The 17966-nt window shown below is 43.2% G+C and overlaps 1 protein-coding gene across 3 annotated transcripts in view; it reads right to left on the bottom strand.

Annotated features, from left to right (window-relative positions):
* Positions 1 to 17966, bottom strand: part of LOC141259451 (catechol O-methyltransferase-like) — a 164432-nt gene that overhangs the window by 16253 nt on the left and 130213 nt on the right. For all 3 annotated transcript variants that reach the window (XM_073675453.1, XM_073675463.1, XM_073675442.1), the window contains 2 exons: positions 15400 to 15593; positions 14225 to 14356 (listed from right to left, as the gene is read on the bottom strand). In XM_073675453.1, coding sequence (XP_073531554.1) covers positions 14225 to 14356; positions 15400 to 15593 — 326 coding nt within the window. The remainder of the gene's footprint in view (positions 1 to 14224; positions 14357 to 15399; positions 15594 to 17966) is intronic.

Below are 17966 nucleotides of genomic sequence, written 5' to 3'. Positions count from 1 at the left end.
AGTTTAGGATCAGTTGGGAGAACTCCATGTGTCATTTAGGGTAGGGCTCAATTGGCTTCTAAAATGATTGGGTGAAGAAATCCACCTCCCCTCTCCCCACACATGGACAGTCTCAAAGGCCCCGAAGCAAGGGAAAGCTTAGTGTTTAGGGGGGAATGTCAGGGTAAAAAAGAATGTATATATATTTTCTCTACTTTTATACGCTTTGCTTATGTACTAACCACCATTTTGTGTCTTATAACAATAAGCTTTCCTTGCTACATATTACTCAAATCAAAACTTAAACTAAGACAGTTCCAGTGTTGCCAAGACTTATTTCAGAGAAACGAAACAAGATTATAAGCTGACGGCTGCAATATCTGCCCAGAGACTGAGATAAGGAGATGTGGACCAATCAGGAGTGGTCAGACACTGGACTTTCATGGCTTACCCCGCCCCGGACAACCCCTTTCCCCTCCCATTATGTAGTGTATTTAGGTTTGTGCATGTAAAAAATAAACACAGAACATTGCTGAGAACGTTGTCTGTAGTAGTCTTTTGAGCATGCTCTGAGTTTGAACCAGCTTGTTGTCTGACTCATTCTTTGAATGGTTGACCCATGCTCATAGCCTTAATTTGGAGTGACTGGAGGACGAGTGGAATGTCATCACGACCCCCACAGCGGCATTGGACTCCGTTTTGGAGAATGGGATTTTGAAAGCTCAAGATGATGCTCCATCTAACACTCCCCATGGGAGGTTGTTCGTGCCTAGAGCCTTCAGGAGAGATTTGTTTGTGGAGTGTCATGAGTCTCGGTTGGCAGGTCATCCAGGAATTTCGGAGACTAACAGACTTATCAGTCGCAGTTTTTGGTGGCCTGGATGGCAGAAGGAAGTCATCAAGTGGGTGCGTCAGTGTACTGTGTGTGCTAGGTAAAAGGCTTCACATACTCCTGCTGCGGGGTTGCTCTGCCCTCTGGAGGTTCCTAGTGCACCTTGGACGCATCTCACAATGGATTTTATTACTGATTTTCCTGTGTCCGAGGGTTTTACGGTCATCTGGGTGGTCGTGGACCGTTTTAGTAAGTCATTTGGTTCCATTCATTAAGTTGCCCTGCGCCAAGACACTCGCTAAGGCGTTTGTTAAGGAGATTGTTAAGCTCCATGGCATTCCCACGGATATTGTTTCTGATAGAGGACCTCAGTTTGTGGCTCACTTTAGGCGTGCTTTTTGTGACAGGTTGGGAGTCCATTTGTCATTTTCGTCTGGTTATCATCCTGAGTCTAATGGACAGACTGAAAGAAAGAACCAGGATGTTGAACAGTTTTTGCGTTGTTTTGTGGTGGACAATCAAGAGGTGTGGTCTGAGTTTCTGCCTCTCACAGAATTTGCGCTTAACAATCATACATCCTCCTCTGCTGGGTGTTCTCCTTTTTTTTGTTGTACTGGGATACATCCGTCTTTTTGTTCGTTCTCCAAATTAGGGTCGGCGGTGCCAGAGGAGGAGAATTTATCCGGTGATTTGGAGAGAGTTTGGACTAATGTACATTGCAACCTTCAAGAGGCTAACAAGAAGTCCAAGAAGTATTTTGACAGGAAACGTAAGGAGGTTTTGTTTACTGTGGGTGACATGGTTTGGTTGTCATCGAAGAACCTGCGGTTGAGGATTCCCTCTAAAAAACTGGGTCCTAAGTTTGTGGGTCCATTTAAAGTGCTTCAGGTTGTTAACCCGTCTGCTGTTAGGTTGGATGTCCCTACTTCCTGGAAGATTAATCCTGTGTTTCATGTTTCCTTGTTGAAAAAGGCTGATGTATCTGATAGGGACGCCTCTGTCTCAGTTCCTCCTGTTGTGGAAGACAGCGAATATGAAATTTCTTGTATCTTGAATTCTAGATGGCATAGAGGGAGATTACAGTATCTTGTCTCCTGGAAGGGTTTCGGTCCCGAAGACAACTCCTGGGTAAGGACGGATGATGTCTCTGCTCCTAGGCTTGTTAAAGCTTTCCACAGGAGGTTTCCGGATAGGCCTGGGCCTGGAGGATCCGGAGGGTCCTCATAAAAGAGGGGGTACTGTTAGAACCCTCCTGTTTGTTTTTTCCATCTTGTGTTTTGCGGTCACGTGACCATCTGCCTTTATATTCCAGCTCCGCCCTTCTGGCTGTGCTGGACTTCAGTGTTTGACTGTTTCTCTAGTCTGGTGCTTCGGTGCCTTTCGCTGTCAAGTTCGCTTGGTCCTCTGGGACCTCTAGTACATTTTTGTCAGTTTGTCTTTTTGTGTTCTGCAACAACTTCTCTGTTTAGGAGGTGTCCCATTTTTGTCCCAGTCCCTAGTTCTTTTAGGGACCCCTCCCTTAATTCTATAGGTCTTCGTTCAGACTAGCTGAGGACTAAGGCGGGTCTGTTCACTAGGAACAGGCAGCCCGCTACATCGTAGGGATTCAGCTTAGTCTTACTGTAGGGACAGCTTTCCCCTATCTTTCCTTAGTACATGTTGCAGATCATAACAATCTCTTTAGAAACTATCCTGGGCTCTTTTGTTACCATTCGTATTATCCGTCTCTTTGATTTGTCATCAATTTTCCTCCTGCGGCCACGTCCAGGGAGGTTGGCTACAGTCCCATGGATCTTAAATTTCTGAATAATATGTGCAACTGTAGTCACAGGAACATCAAGCTGCTTGGAGATGGTCTTATAACCTTTACCTTTAACATGCTTGTCTATAATTTTCTTTCTAATCTCCTGAGACAACTCTTTCCTTTGCTTCCTCTGGTCCATGCTGAGTGTGGTACACACCATGTCACCAAACAGCACAGTGAGTATCTGTAGCCCTATATACAGGTCAACTGACTGATTACAATATTGTAGAAACCTGTGATGCTAATTAGTGGACACAACTTGATTTAACATGTTCCTTTTGTCACATTATTTTCAGGGGTACAATCATTTATGTCCAGGCCTATTTAATGAGTTTAATTTTTTTTTAAATTCTGTGGAAGCAGGGTTGAAAGGCAATGTCTGATTTTCATTTGTTCATTTTCATAGATTTTTAATTTATTATTACTTTTGTCAGATTCAAGTTATTTCTGTGACCATTGTGGGTTTTTCTTTCATTAAACGAGGGGTACCAACAATTTTGACCACGTGTATATGATAAGACATGGTCTTGTGAGTATTGGCACTATATAACAGTAATTATTTTTATGATAGTGTTCTTGGATATTATATATTTCCAGTTTTAAAAATACATTTTTCAGTCCACTGTAAACTAGTAAGTGCCTACAGATGCATAATGCATACAGTCCTTAGTTTGGCATTAATACAACATGTTGATGGCGTAGTGGTCAGTTTTCACCCGTACAACTGCAACAAATGGTGTATATCCCAGATAATCCTCATATGTTCATGTAACACTCACTACCTCTACTATATAGGGGAAAGATTTCACAGGAAATTGCTGGTGTTCATCTTCAACTCTATTCCTCCCAGCAGCAGTGTGTACTACAGGCTTATGCAGCCACTGCCTGTACCTGTGCATTTCATTCCCAATATCCAAAAGCCATAAAGAAAAAAAGAGTTTTTAATATTAGAATTCAGAGGAAGGCTGATCATATAGCTCAACCCTAGGCTTTCTGTCACCAGCTCCTTTCACTGTCACCATTCATGCCCTGGAAGAAACTAGTGGCAGCGAAACCCAGGGTGTGATCAATGTGCCATTGAAATGTAATGTTAAAAATGTTTTTTTTTAATGATGGTTTTGGGAGTATTTGGAATCAAATGCTTTTTACTTCACATTATTGGATGGTCTGCTATTCCACACAATACGCCCATCAAATTCATCACAACTTTATGCGCCTTTCTTTATTTGTCATTAAATCTTTTCTATGCAATTCGCAATATTGTTCTAGAGTAGTGTTTCCCAAACTCCAATCCTCACGGCCTCCAACATGTCCTGTTCTCAGGATTTACTTAGTATTGCACAGGTGATGGAAGTATTATCAAGGCATTAGGAATTCTCTCATTTGTGCAACACAATGGAAGCCCTGAAAACATGATGTGTGGGGGGCCATGAGGACTGCAGTTTGGGAAACACTGATCTAGAGTTAGAAGTTGTTTTTTTTTCCTCACCTTCCTCCAAGAGACATTATTTTTTTATTTTTCGGTGCACATAGCCATATGAGGGCTTGTTTTTTGCAAGAAGAGTTGTGCACCATTCATTTTATTATGTGATGCACTGGAAAGTGGGGAAGAAATTCCAAGTGCGTTGAAATTGCTAAAAAAGTGTGATATCACAATTGTTTTTTTATTTACCATGTCCAATATACAGTAAACCTGACCTGGCAATAAGATTATCCAGGTCAGTATGAGTACGCAGATACCACACGTGCATAGTTTTTAATTTAAGTGGTGAAAAAAATCCGGAAAATTGTAAAAAAAAAAACAAATTTTCAATTTTCAGGATATGGGGCTGTGTGAGGGCTTTTTTTTTTTTTGAGCCCTGAGCAGACATTTTACTGATATGTTGTGATCGCCTCTTATTAAAAAAGTAATTCTAGCGTTTCAATTTTTTCTTCTCATTATGTCATTTACTGGATTTATCGGATTAATTTATTTTATATTTTGATAGATCAGACTTTTAAGAATGCAGTGATACCAAATATATGTGTGCTTGTTTTTTAATGTGACAAAAGGGGGGTGATTTGAACTTGTGTTTTCTTATTTTTTTTATCTATTTTTTTAAAAACTTTTTACTGTATTTAATAGTTCCCTTAGGAACCTGAAGCTGTCTTATCGCTTGTGTGCTAAATGAGCGGGTGGAATGACATGCCCTCCTGCTGGCGTGTTAAATGCCACTGTCATAGATTGACAGCGGAATTTAACAGGTTAACAGCCATGAGCAGAGCAGTTAGAGGCAAATGATGCCTGATTAAATCAGCCGTCATATGCAGGGAAAGATGCGGGCTCCGCCTGCAAGCCCACATAAAAATGAAAGGGAGCCATTATATGACGTAGTAGTACGTCATATGTCGGTAAGGGGTTAAATGACTACTATGTCTGCGTGTCTGCCTCCAGTAGGCATATACTCCCGAGAGTGATGCACGACAGAGTACACAGTGACCACATCTGTACCATTATAGGCAATGGCCCCATCAGTGTATACGCCCGAATCTCTGTTTGCGGGGGGGTTGGACATAAGCCCTGACGGGGCCACCAAAGCTAGGAGAAAGCGCAGTGTGAAAGCGCAGTGTGAAAGCGTTCACATGTCAATATTTAACATCAGTATTTGTAAGCCGAACCAGGAGTGGAAACTATAGAGATAAAAACTATAGCTGAAAAGATTCACAACTGTTCTGTGTTTCTGAGTCATTTCTGGCTTTGACTGACAAATTGTGACCAAAAATACTGATGGGTGAACAAAGCCTTAATGGGGTTGTCCAGCCTTAGGCTACAAGTCTGCGGTCACTTTATTTGACTGCAAACTTGTGACCCTTCACATCGTGTGCACTGCGCACTGTGAGGATTCTCAGATGCTAGAAACAGCGGGCACATATCCTCAAGTACGTCATTTGCATACATGAGGTCTCGTGCGAACCATAAGGGTGCAGCCTTGCTCAATGCTAATGTACTGAGCAAGGCCAGACACAGTCTAGTTGGAATGTGGCCGGAAGTACGCAAATCGCATACTTGTGGTCATATGAGTGCCCGCTCCCGGCACCGAGGAATCTTCACAGCAAGGATTCACAAGTCTGCAGTTACATGGAATAACTGCAGACTTGTAGCCTAAGGCCACGTTCACACGTTCAATATGTGATCAGTATTTTACATCAGTATTTGTAAGCCAAAATCAGGAGTTGAACAATCAGAGGAGAAGTATAATAGAAACACGTCACCACTTCTGTATTTATCACTCACTTCTGGTTTCGGCTTACAAATACTGATGTAAAATACTGAACGTGTCCTAAGGCAACAATCCCTTTGAGCTATCTCTTTATTAGTACGTATTTGGGATTGAAAGTAAAGTGGTGGTTTTTGTTATGATAAAAAAACCTTTGTACCTAACTTCATACCTAAACTGTATATCTAAAACTCTGATTATAAAACATTACAGAAATGTCAAGATGAGCTGGCAGAATGGGTAAAAACATACAGAATTTTTATGTTCATAAATGTAAAGTAATAATAATATTATTTATACAGGGAACTGGTCAACAGATTCATATAGACATAGGCTATGCAACTGCAGCCAGGAATGTTTTACTCTGAAAAGCTGCGGTGTTTCAGAGCACATATACTTTGAAAAGTCACCCATGAATTATGTATCTTGGGTTTGGGTAAGGTGCGGAAGGGAACCATGTCATTATTCTTTCATCTTTAAGGGTGTGTGTCCACTATCAGTATTGGCAGCGTTTTGGATGCAGCTTACCTGCCCACTGTGCTTCTATTTGACGCCGTGTAAACTCACCGGTGGCGCGGCTTTACGAGCCGCAGCATATCAAATTTCCCCAGTAGGATGTATAGGGTGCAGTAACTCCGCATGTGTTCACTGAACACAAGCGGATTTACCTGCGTGATCAGATGCAGCGCTTTGGACGCAGCGAAAATACGCTGCGTCCAAAGTGCTACTATAGCCTGATCGTTGGGCATGTACCCTTAGGCCTTTACAGGCTAGCAAAGCAGTAGAGGACTTCAATGTATGTGATTGAATAGGTCTTACATAAAAATCATGGTACTTCTGCTTGAATAAAGGGTCTTCTAACAACTGGCAGTAGGTTTTGGAGTTGATTTTGATTTCATCTTGAACCCGAAAAGGTCCAACTAGCTCATCTTTAATAATACCAGCCCATAACATTACCCAATCTCTACCTTGCTGGTGTGTGAGGTTGAGGTATGTGCTGTTAATGATCCAGCCACAAGCTCATTCATCTGGCCCATCAAGAGTCACTCATCTCATCAGTCCATAAACCTTTGAATAATCTGTCTTCAGGTGTTTCTTGGCCCAGTCTTGACATTTCAACTTCTGTGTCTTGTTCAGTGGTGGTCAGGTTCCAGCCCTCCTTAGCTTGGACGAGTCTCTGAGCACTGAACACCTTGTACTTCTTGGCTCTCCAGGGAGGTTGCAGTTTTGGAATATTATCTCTTTTTTTCAGCATATTGCATGATCTGTCCTTTTTTTCGGATGTGCACTCCTCCCATTTGACACAGGTGATTTTAATTAGCAGGAGACTGAAAAGAGGGTCTAGCCTATTTTTGCTCTTACTTGAGAGCTTGATTAAGGTGAGTTACAATGCTCCTTTTATGTGGTGTTGGTGCAGTGTGTTGGCCATAGTTGCTGTGGTTTTGTGCTTGTGGGGCGGCACGGTCTGAAGTCATGGGGACTCTGTCTTGTAGCATGGGTGCTGTGAGGCACCAGGCCGCCCGTCCTGCTGGTGCATTGTGGCTGTGAATATGGTTGGCGCACGACGGCGCTCCTTTAAGGCAAAAAACATTAGGGACCCACTAAGAGGTTTGCCATGACATGGCTGTGGGGTTTATACAGTCTGATCAGTATGTTACACGAAGAACCTCAGTTTTATATATTTTTGCTGAGAGGCATTAGATCAGTGTATGTTTTTGGTGGTGATGTCCATTCTCTTTTTTCAGCGTATTGCAGCTCTGGAATATGACGGCATTGCAGAATAATGGGTTCCTGGTCGCTTCACATTTGATTCTTGTCAAATCTTTAGCAGTTAATATGCGTCTTTTTTCTCAACGCATTTGTTTGCAACCCTGTTGACTGTTTGCAACAAAGCTCTTGATGAATCTGTGATTATGCCCCAATATCTTACCAATTTCAAGAGTGCTGCATCCTTTTGTAAAATTTTTAACCATTTTTCCCTTTTCAGAGTCAGTTAAATCTCTTTTTTGACCCATTTTGTCTGAGAAAAAAAGCAGCCTAATAATTCTGCACCCCTTGATAAAGACTGTTAATATCCTTAGGCCACATCCTTCCTCATTACACAAATACACATCACCTGATCTTCTTCATCCAATAAGTGTTCAAGTTTATATATACAGCTTGGCATTGGAAAATATGACTAAAAATGATGATACTCACTTGTCTAATAATTGTGCATAATGTGTAGTCCCCAGTCGACTTTTCAAAATATGTTTACACTGAAATGCCGCAGCGCTTAAGAGTAAAACATATTTGGCTGCAATTGCACAGTCAATGTTTGATTCATACAACCCATGGTTCAAACAGCATGAATTTGATGACAGGTTCTCAATGGAATAAAATAGTTGATAACAGAACAAAGGAAGGGCTAGGATATTCTGATTAAAAGTAAGATAAGCTGCGGTGCTCAATGTCAAACAGTAGCTGCAGAAGCAAATACATTTTTAAAGTGTATGAAAAGAGTAATATGTAAAATTCCCCTTGTATAAATCCTTTGTAAGACCACATATTGAATTTTGGGATTTTGTTTTTGGCTTCAAATTAATAAAGAGTGTTCAAAGGCCCTCAAATAGATTATGAAATGGGATTGGGAGGTTTCTCTTCTAAAAAGAGAATGGCAAATACTTCAGGCTTGTTCAGCTCAGAAAAATGAAGTGATCTCATTTACATGTATAAATTGTAATGCAGAGGCTTGCGGCATTACTGTAATGGTCCAGGGTGGGCCTGTCTGCCACTTCAAAGGCTCCTGGACATTATATGTGTATGTCGGCGAGCCACTGAGTTGGACTCGGTGATAAGCAGTAGTGAAGTGTAATAAACTGCTGGATTGTGAAATACTGGAAAACGTGGCTGGTGTTCTTTAACTGACTCGGTACAGCGAGTGTCCCCCAGCATGATGACTAGCGCTGCCTTACATGTGGTTGGAGAATGTGGGCAACTGCAGCCCGGTTGCTAGGGGCAACTACAGCCTGGTTGCTAGGGGCAACTGCAGCCTGGTTGCTAGAGGTAATGGCACAGGACGACGAGTGTGGATACAAGCATCTTGCTATGGCTCGGCGGGGTCACGAAGATTAAAGCATCTTGCTGTAACTCGGCGGGGTTTAGAAAATTGTCCTCACACTCAAACCTGGTTTGCTGTGGCTCGGCGGGGTCACGAAAATTAAAGCATCTAGCTGTAACTCGGCGGGGTTACGAAAATTGTCCTCGCACTCAAACCTGTTTTTTCCGGGGGAGAGCGGTGTGTGTGAATAGTGTACCGCGATGGCTGTGAACGGAGCAGCAAAATAAAATGAAGCTATTGAGCGATTAAAGTGCTGGTTAAAACCGCAGCAGGTATTTGAGAAACGTCTACAGGACATGGTGCAGGAACGGCAGGAGCTGTGGGCACCGTATAGAATGGCAGCAGTGAACCATTCTGTGAACTCTCCGGTGGCGCCAGTATTGTCCCAGAGAGCTCGAGGAGGTGGTAAGAGATGTTGTGCACTGAGTCCTAAGACTATTGCTGATTTTTTTTGTAAAAATTCCCCTACCGGTGTGGTTATTCAAAAGGGGGCAGAGTCTAAAAAAGGGGCGGATTTTCACAAGAGCGTGGAGTATAGAAAACCAAAATTTGTTACTGGTTGTGGGTTGGTACCGCCTAAAAATGACAATTTGACCGTTGATAACGGGGTAGCTCCAGTAGAAGGGGTTGACGTCAAGGTGGGAGGTGACTTATTGGTCCACGACACCATGGGGAGTGACACAGACCCCACAACTGACGGTGACACTATGAAAGTAGAAAGAGAGTTCAGTCAGGAGGGGCTAGACGAGGGGAGAGAGTCCCCCTCTCGTCGTCGACGGTGCAAGGGCCACAAAAAGGTTGCTCCTGTAGTCTTGGCTGCAAGTGAAAATAAAGAAAATGTAGCACTGTGTGCCTTTGTTTCAAGTGTGGATCCTCCTTTAGAGGCAGAAGAGGAGGTGACGTTGCCAGTAGCAACCTCCGGTACAGTACTGAGACAGAAGGATCAGGATCTGACAGCCCTGAAAGAGGAGGTGGCCAGTCATGACCAAGAGCTGGAGCCTATCAGGCAGCAGTGTCAGAGTGACGTGCAGCAACTATGGGAAAACCTGGAGAACGTGTCCTCAGACCAGCGGAGCCTGGAGTCTGAACGGCAGAAAATATACCAGGTTGTGAGGAACTTACAGCGAGACCTGGAGGGAAGCAACGAGGAAATTAACCAATGGAAGGAAATGTTGCAGGAAATTAAGGAGGACCGCCGCAAAACCAAGGAGGAGGATTTGCAGTTGAAGCTTGAGAAGGAGGCGCTGCAGGATGAAGTTTCTGGGCGTGAACAAAACCTAGAACGAAAGGCGCAAACAGTTCAACCGGGAGCTGTGTGAATCCAAGAAAGAATATGGTGAACGCAGTGGGGAACTGCAACACATTAAGGGAGACTATGAGGATCTCCTCAGGGTTCAATAAAAACTAGAGGAAGATAAGGCAGATGCAGAGCACATGCGCCAAGTGGTTGAGACCACTCTGCAGGACACCCGTGATGAAAATGGTGATCTCCGCAGAAAGACCCTAGGTCTGGAAGCTCAGGTGAAGGAGCTGCATATGTTCTATGATAATCTCAAGAGGGCAGAGACGTGCCTTAAGGAAAGAATCAGTAAGATGGAAGCTGAGCGGAAAAAGATGGAGGAGTCTATCAGAGAAGCCACAGACCAGGGCCAGGAGTTGGCCACTGGAGATGGGAGGTATGAAACAAATACCTACCCGAATAATTCGAGCTCGGGTGAGTCGGTGGATGTAAGAGCCGAGATCAAGGAGCTCAAGGAGATGCTACATTTGAAGCAAGAGAAGCTTGAGAGACTGGCTGTTGAGAGCCGAGTGGGTGCATTGGAGACAGAGAGGTCTAAGAGAACTTTACTGTTAAAGGAGCAGTTGAAGCAGGAAGAGCTTCAGAGATGGGCTGCTGAGAGGCGAGTAACTGAGCTAGAGGAAGAAGTTTTCGAGCTCAAAGGTCACCTAGCAAAGTATCACTCAGCAAACGAGGCCTCCTTGGAGAAGGAAAAGGGCAAACAAGTTGTACTCACTCCCTTATACCATGAGAAGGTGGACCTGAGGAGAGCTAAGAGTGTGTTAACAGAAGATAAGTATGAGATGGAAATGGTCAAGACGAAAATTCTTGAATTTGTAGCTGTGAGTCAGCTCAGGGGAAGCATACAGGGTGAAGAAGCTGAAAGTCAGTTGGCCCTGAAACCTGAGCTAGATGATCGTTTGGAGACCACTGGTGAGACAGAAACCTCTCGGTACAAGTGCCTCATAGATGTACCCGAGGATTTGAGAGAAGAATGCACCAGTGAGTCCGTGCATAAAGAGTTTAAGAAGGCCGTGGGAGCCTGTAAGGTGTACTCGACCTCAGAAGCTAAATAGCTGCTGGTCCTGTCCACAACCGAAGTCACCGTGAAGAGGGTGGCTATCCTAAGTGACATGCACTGGCGATGTATTCGCACGAAGCGGTTTCTCCGGTTGAAGACGGAACAAGCCGTTGGACAACTGGAGCTTATGAGAAAAGCTCAAAGTCTGCATGAAGAGGTCATCCGGCTGCATCAGGCTCTGGTAAGAAAGCTTATTGGGAGAAATGGCCGAGCCATGCAGAGGATGGTAAAGAAGTCTGGTGTGATGAAAGTAAGCAGTCCACGTGATCGTCAGGACTGGATACCAGATGAAGACGGCATGGTGTCATTCTCCGTAGTAGGAACAGAAGAAAGTCTTGCATATATACGCATGCTGATGGAGTACCGAGTGACCTACCTGCGAGAGGTAGAACAGTTGAATCTCGCCAGACTACAAATGGAAAGGCAGCATCGCCTGAGCAGCAGAAGGTGGCAGCCGTCTAGAAATTGTGAGACCAGACAGAGAAAGGGCCCCCTAAATAACAGAACAGCTACAGATGAAGTTAGGGACCTTTCAAGATATCCTGAAAGTAGTGGGCGTGGGTTTAGAGGTAGTGAGACCTCCAGTAACTCAGGTTTGAGAGGCCCATACAAACGACCCAATAGAGTAAGGGACAGTACGGAGTCTAACCGGACCTTAGATACAAGGGCATGTGAGTCACACTGCTGTATTGACCGCTGGGAGCGGGGGAGGTCTGACAAGGTTACGACCCGGAAAGGTGACCTGACGAAGTCAGTGACAATGACAGATGGTAGGTCCCTAAGGAATGGGCTAATCTCGTTGACTAATGTTCCAGGGGCTGAACAGCGCAATTGTCAAGTACATGGTCTCTGTGTGAACTGTGGGTTATGAGGTTTGTGTATATTATGTGTTCAACCCCACAAGTTTGAACAGAGGGGGGGGATATGTAATGCAGCGGCTTGCGGCATTACTGTAATGGTCCAGGGTGTGTTTTGGCCGACCATGTACCTCCCCCAGGTGACTGGTCACATGACTGTGACATCGCACAGGTCCTGTGCATACAGAAGGTCTGATCACATGACTGTGACATCAGCACAGGTCCTGTGTGTGCACTAGAGGATATATAAACCCTGGTAGATTTGAGACAGGTGGGAAAGGCGTGAGGCCAGTTTCCCGTGTGGGACACCGTTAGAGTGTGAGGCCTAGTGAGGCCTAGTGAAGCCTGGTGAAGCCTGAAAGGCAGAGGCTGGATCCTTAGGTGTAAGCGATACCAGTAGCCTTGGAGGGCCAGAGGCTTTTAAGGCAAGAGTCCTGAAAGGCAGAGGTTGGATGTTACGTGAGAAAACATACTAGTAGCCTTTGAAGGAACGAGGGTTGGAGACCCCCATCTGGGAAGCCGTAAAGCCACAGTGGTGGCAGAATAAATCTGACTGAAGCAGCTAAAACCCGGCAAAGGTAAACCACTGCATTATATGGACGTTGACATAAGTGACTTTGCTGAAGGCTGTAACTGAAGCCAAGTGGGCCTGTCTGCCACTTGAAAGGCTCCTGGACATTATATGTGTATGTCGGCGAGCCACTGAGTTGGACTCTGTGATAAGCAGTAGTGAAGTGTAATAAACTGCTGGATTGTGAAATACTGGAAAACGTGGCTGGTGTGCTTTAATTGACCCGGTACAGTGAGTGTCCCCCAGCATGATGACTAGCGCTGCCTTACAAAATATATTTGAAGGCAATATAAAGAATTGGCAAGAGACCTATTGTTTCCAAAAGCTTACATACCAGCAAAGAAAAGTGTTAATTACAGTTAGAGTAGTCACTTCTTACTTCAAGAAATAGTAATGGAAGATAGTATATCTATCACCAGTTATAAAAAATATAACTTAGAATAAAAACAATATGTAGACACACTGCAGTAAGTTAATATATAGTAACACATGTAAAAACCATACTTAGTTGATATTTTTTTGTTTAACAAAGCATAAAAGCCATCCTACCACGACAAGGTGTACCCAATCAGGTTGGTCCTTATCTCTTCTAACACAATCAGGCACAGGTCTTGTTCTGCCCCTGTCTGCAGTATTTTGATGTGTTTTGGCATGGTGCAAGATGAGTTACTAGAGATAGGGACTATTCTAATTGTGTACACCAAGTCGCGGTGGGAAAACTTTTATGCTTTTTTGATTAAAAAAAATGTCAGCTAAGTACCTTATGTTTTTTTTTACATGTTTTGCTATTTACTTTCTAGCTCCAGTGTTTCGACAGATTTTTTTAATTGTAGGTAATATTGGTCTGTTAATGGAACAGTGTATATGTGCACTTACATATTATACTTATATTACCAGGTGTGCTGGCCCTTGCTTTTACCTCTGTTTTTTATACTCAGTAAACTTGGAGGGGGGCGCCCTTCCCCTTAGGCAGTGTACGTTACCTATTCAATTTTTCACACACAGGCGTTAAACACAGTCAGGCACATGTCCTGCTCGGCCCTCGTCTATTTTGAGGCCTGTTAGCACATAGTGAGGTGGGGTACTAGAGATAGAGACCATCCTGATTGGGGTACACCTTGTCGCGGTGGGATTGCTTTTATGCTTTTTTTTTTTTTTTATCAAAACAATGTCAACTAAGCACCCTATGTTTTTAACATGTACTATTACCATTTACTTACTGCAGTGTTTCTACACGTTGTTTTTATTCTAGGTTATATTTGTTTGTTAATGACCACAGTGTATATGTGAACTTACATATTACACTTTTATGTAGATGTACTGGCTCTTGTTTTTTGTTTAACATTTGTAAAAAGACTAGATGCTTTTTGAATGCCAATGATAAAATAAATTACTTAAAATAAAATTTTATCAAATCATATCTGAAGAACTAGTAAATACATAATACTGAAATACACTGCTTACCTCCAAAAGTTTAGTATCTTCTGCGTATTTCTCTTTCCAGTGATCCACAAACACAAAGTCTAGTGTATCTATTTCATATTTCTTCTTCAGCTGAGGAATAATGTCTTGTGTACTTCCCTCTATTATTTGCACCTGGAAAAAAATGTGTTGACTTTTTTATTTTATAACTGGCCACTGATTACTCACGTTATCTATTGACAGAGTGCAGTGGACAAGCTGTATGATAAGCATCAGTTCTCTTTGTCAGTAGAAACATCATCTACAGACTGTGGGTTACATTTACTAAGAGAGTTGTATTGAGGCCAGTCAAAGTGATGGATATTATTTTAAAGTGTTTTCTGGGCTTCAACTAAATTTCTGCAGTCATGCTGTGTAACTACAGATTGCTGAATCCTGACAGTGTATAATGTGCACACTTACAGGATTCCGCTCTGTTGCCTCCTCGAGCAGGCAGTCACATGGTGACTAGTGTCTCATCTGATTCCCTCAATGGAACATTAACATTGGTTGGCAAAATAAAACGAAACACTAAGTGAAGCTAGATAAGTTTCTAGTCGCTTGAGCAGGTAGCAGAGCAGAATCTTAATAGGGTGCAGGAAATCTGCAGTTACAAAGAGTGACTGCACAAAGTCTGGCAAACCCCTTTATTCATGCTTATTCTAGAAGCCATTTACCGAATGTCCTAATAAAAATTTAATTACTTCTGCAGTGTATCAATTGGAAGACTTTAAAGGGGTTATCCGGTTTCAGACTCAGGACCGGAGGGTATGTATGAGTTATACGTACCCCTGGCCGGTGGGCGTGGCCTCGTTCCATACAAGTGTATGGAGAGCGGGGCCACGCTCACTGGCCGGAGGTACTTATAACGCATACATACCCTCCGATCCCGAGTCTGAAACCGACGAATTCCTGCAGAGCACAGTGCATGCGCTAGGGGGATTCATAAGTCTGCAGTCACACAGAGTGACTGCAGACTTATCGGTTTTCACTGGACAACCTCTTTAATGCATATGCTACTTTCATGCTTTCTCCTAGCTTTCAATGACTTTGAATTGTATAAGATTTTGTCGATCTTTGCATTTAGTTAATATGTCCTGTTTTTATTTCAGAACAGATTTGAGTCTGATACTATATGAGAACAGTTGTTGTGCGTGAAGGGCTAGTTATAGAAATACCTTGTCATTAACACCTGCAAATTCTATAATCTGTTTAGCTATTGCGGCATATACTGTATTAAATTCCACAGTAAATAAACGAGCTCCAGGCTTTAAAAGCCGTGCAATGCGGACAGCTGAGTAGCCACAATATGTGCCCAATTCCAGGGCAAGATTTGGATTACTCTCTTTCACAATATTATCCAGGATCAAGCCTGTAACAAAAAACATGTATGTTAATAAATAGAAAAGTAAAATGAAAATGCACAAGCTTTTCAGTGTACATGAATAATGTAAACATTATAGGACAGCAGCTCCATATCTACCACTCATTATTCTCCACGACAACACTTGGGTTGATATCCATATAACTAGTTGCATAGCAGCCGTTGAGAAGAGATGACGACTTAGATCAACAGACTTTCTTAATGACCAGGCTAAACTTCTAGTGCAAAGGGAAGAAAGTGGTGTCATAGGGTCAATGGAGCAGAAGAGGTGCAGGCTCTTGGCCTAGAATTTCATAAAATAATTGGGTGAAGAAGTGAGCTATTAATGGCTATTAATGTGCAAGTGATTTCTAAAGGGTATACATTTTTTTATACTTTGGCCACATTTTTGTTTTTTTTTACAGATGAGCCTTTATTGAGAACAGAATTAATAATTAGGAGACAATGGGAAAAATGCTAATTTCCTTTTTTTTCTCTTTTGAAATTCAACATACCGTAATTGGTATATAAATATATGCCTCCAGATACACCGTACACTCTCCTTTATATAACAATACCAAAATTCATGTACTTTTCCTAACCCATATCATCTCTATAATGCCTAGGAATAATGGTCACCAGGGGCATACATAGAAATCATGGAGCATACATACATGACAGGATCTGAGGGGCATGGTTGGATATCCCTGGTCTACCAACCTCGGGATACCCCTGGTCTACCATCCTCTGTCCTGCTTCACGATAGAATGATGGACCCTATTGGTCCCTTTACTCTGAGCCCCTCAGCACTACCTGGGGAGAGCTGTTGGCTTGTTCCAATTACACTCTTTTGCACTAACGCTATAACTTAGCATTGCTGATGATTCTTAATCTTCCCGTTCTCTCTGAGCCAGTACCACCAATGGCGGCAGACCTCGTTGCCGCTATGGAGCCTGTGAGACGTGGGGGCCCGGTACTGGCACCAGGCCACCCCCTGCCCGGCATTGCACGTTCATCTGTATTGGCATCCTAGATGCCTATACAGTTGAAACCTAGGATGGAAGATGCTCCTCTCTAAAATAACAAATGGGTGTTTCATAAAAAGTGATCTGACTGAAAAAGGATGATGTATATTTATGTTCCAGCTGAATGTAGCATCAACAGCTGAAATGTAAATAGGTATTCTGGTCTTCTAGGCGTTAAATATCTTAGCCATATAATAAACAATCACAAACCTCCAACATAGCTTCAAAAACTCTACTTGAACCGATGTGCAAAAATACAATGTTTTGTAATAAAGAGTATTTTATGACTATTTTATGACTATTAATCATTGGGAAATGCTTGTAGAATTGGTATAATCAATCTCCAACCCCACCCCTTCAGGCTTGACTGACACCCAATCGGCCAGTAGCTGGAAGTGGTGTACAGTGACCAGAGAAGTGTTAATCAAACCTGCAGCCGCACTAGGGGTAACAAACAGCTTGATTGTTTAGGCTGTGTGCGCACGATGCGTTTTTAATGCGTTTCCGCGGCGTTTCTGCAGCTGCGGAAACGCCGCGGAAACGCAATAAAAACGCATGGTAGAAGGGCAGCAATGTTCCCCAATGGAAATCCGCATGTGCTGTGCCCATGATGCGGATTTTTCCGCAGCGTAAACGCTGCGATCAAAAATCCGCAGCATGTCCATTAATTTTGCGGAAACGCTGCTTTTTCGCCGCCATTGACTTGCATTACAACGCATGGAATCCGCATCACTGTATAAGTAGATGCGCATTCCATGCGTTCTAATGTGCGGATGGTACCCGGTTCTGGATGAGAGGACTCTCATCCAGACCCAGGTACCATTAAAAAAAAAAGAATAAAATAAAAAAAAAATATATATATATATATATATATATATACTTACCTTCCGGCGTCCCGCGCTGCGTCCTCCTGGCTTCCCGGGCACTTTGCGGTTGAATGCAGGACCTACGCTGACGTCAGAGTCATGTGACGGGTCACGTGACGCTGACGTCGGCAGGTCCTTCAGTCTTACACTGCCGGCAGCCGGGACGGAGGGAAGCAGGACACCGGGGGCCATCGGAGGGTAAGTATATATTTATTTTTTGACATTCACACACTATAGAAATCCATGCTGGTTGCATGGATTTATATAGTGTGAAGTTGACAAGCACTTTCCAAGTGATGCTAAAATCGCTTGGGAAGCGCTTGTCAACCCGCATGCGGAAATTAAAGTGAAGACCGCTTCATTTCCGCATGTCCCTGGCAGGAAAACGCATGTACAATCCGTATGCGGTTTTTCCTGCCAGGGAGATGCAGAAACGCTCAGGAAAAAATCCTGAGCATTTCTGCATCGTGTGCACATACCCTTAAGGTGGT

This window comes from Phyllobates terribilis, unplaced genomic scaffold (assembly GCF_046119375.1).
Source record: "Phyllobates terribilis strain yellow unplaced genomic scaffold, ASM4611937v1 Scaffold_1__5_contigs__length_1240528914, whole genome shotgun sequence".
In the NCBI taxonomy this organism is placed as follows: domain Eukaryota; kingdom Metazoa; phylum Chordata; class Amphibia; order Anura; family Dendrobatidae; genus Phyllobates; species Phyllobates terribilis.
The sequence above is the reverse complement of the archived record's forward strand: the minus strand, read 5'-3'. Positions and strand labels throughout refer to the sequence as shown.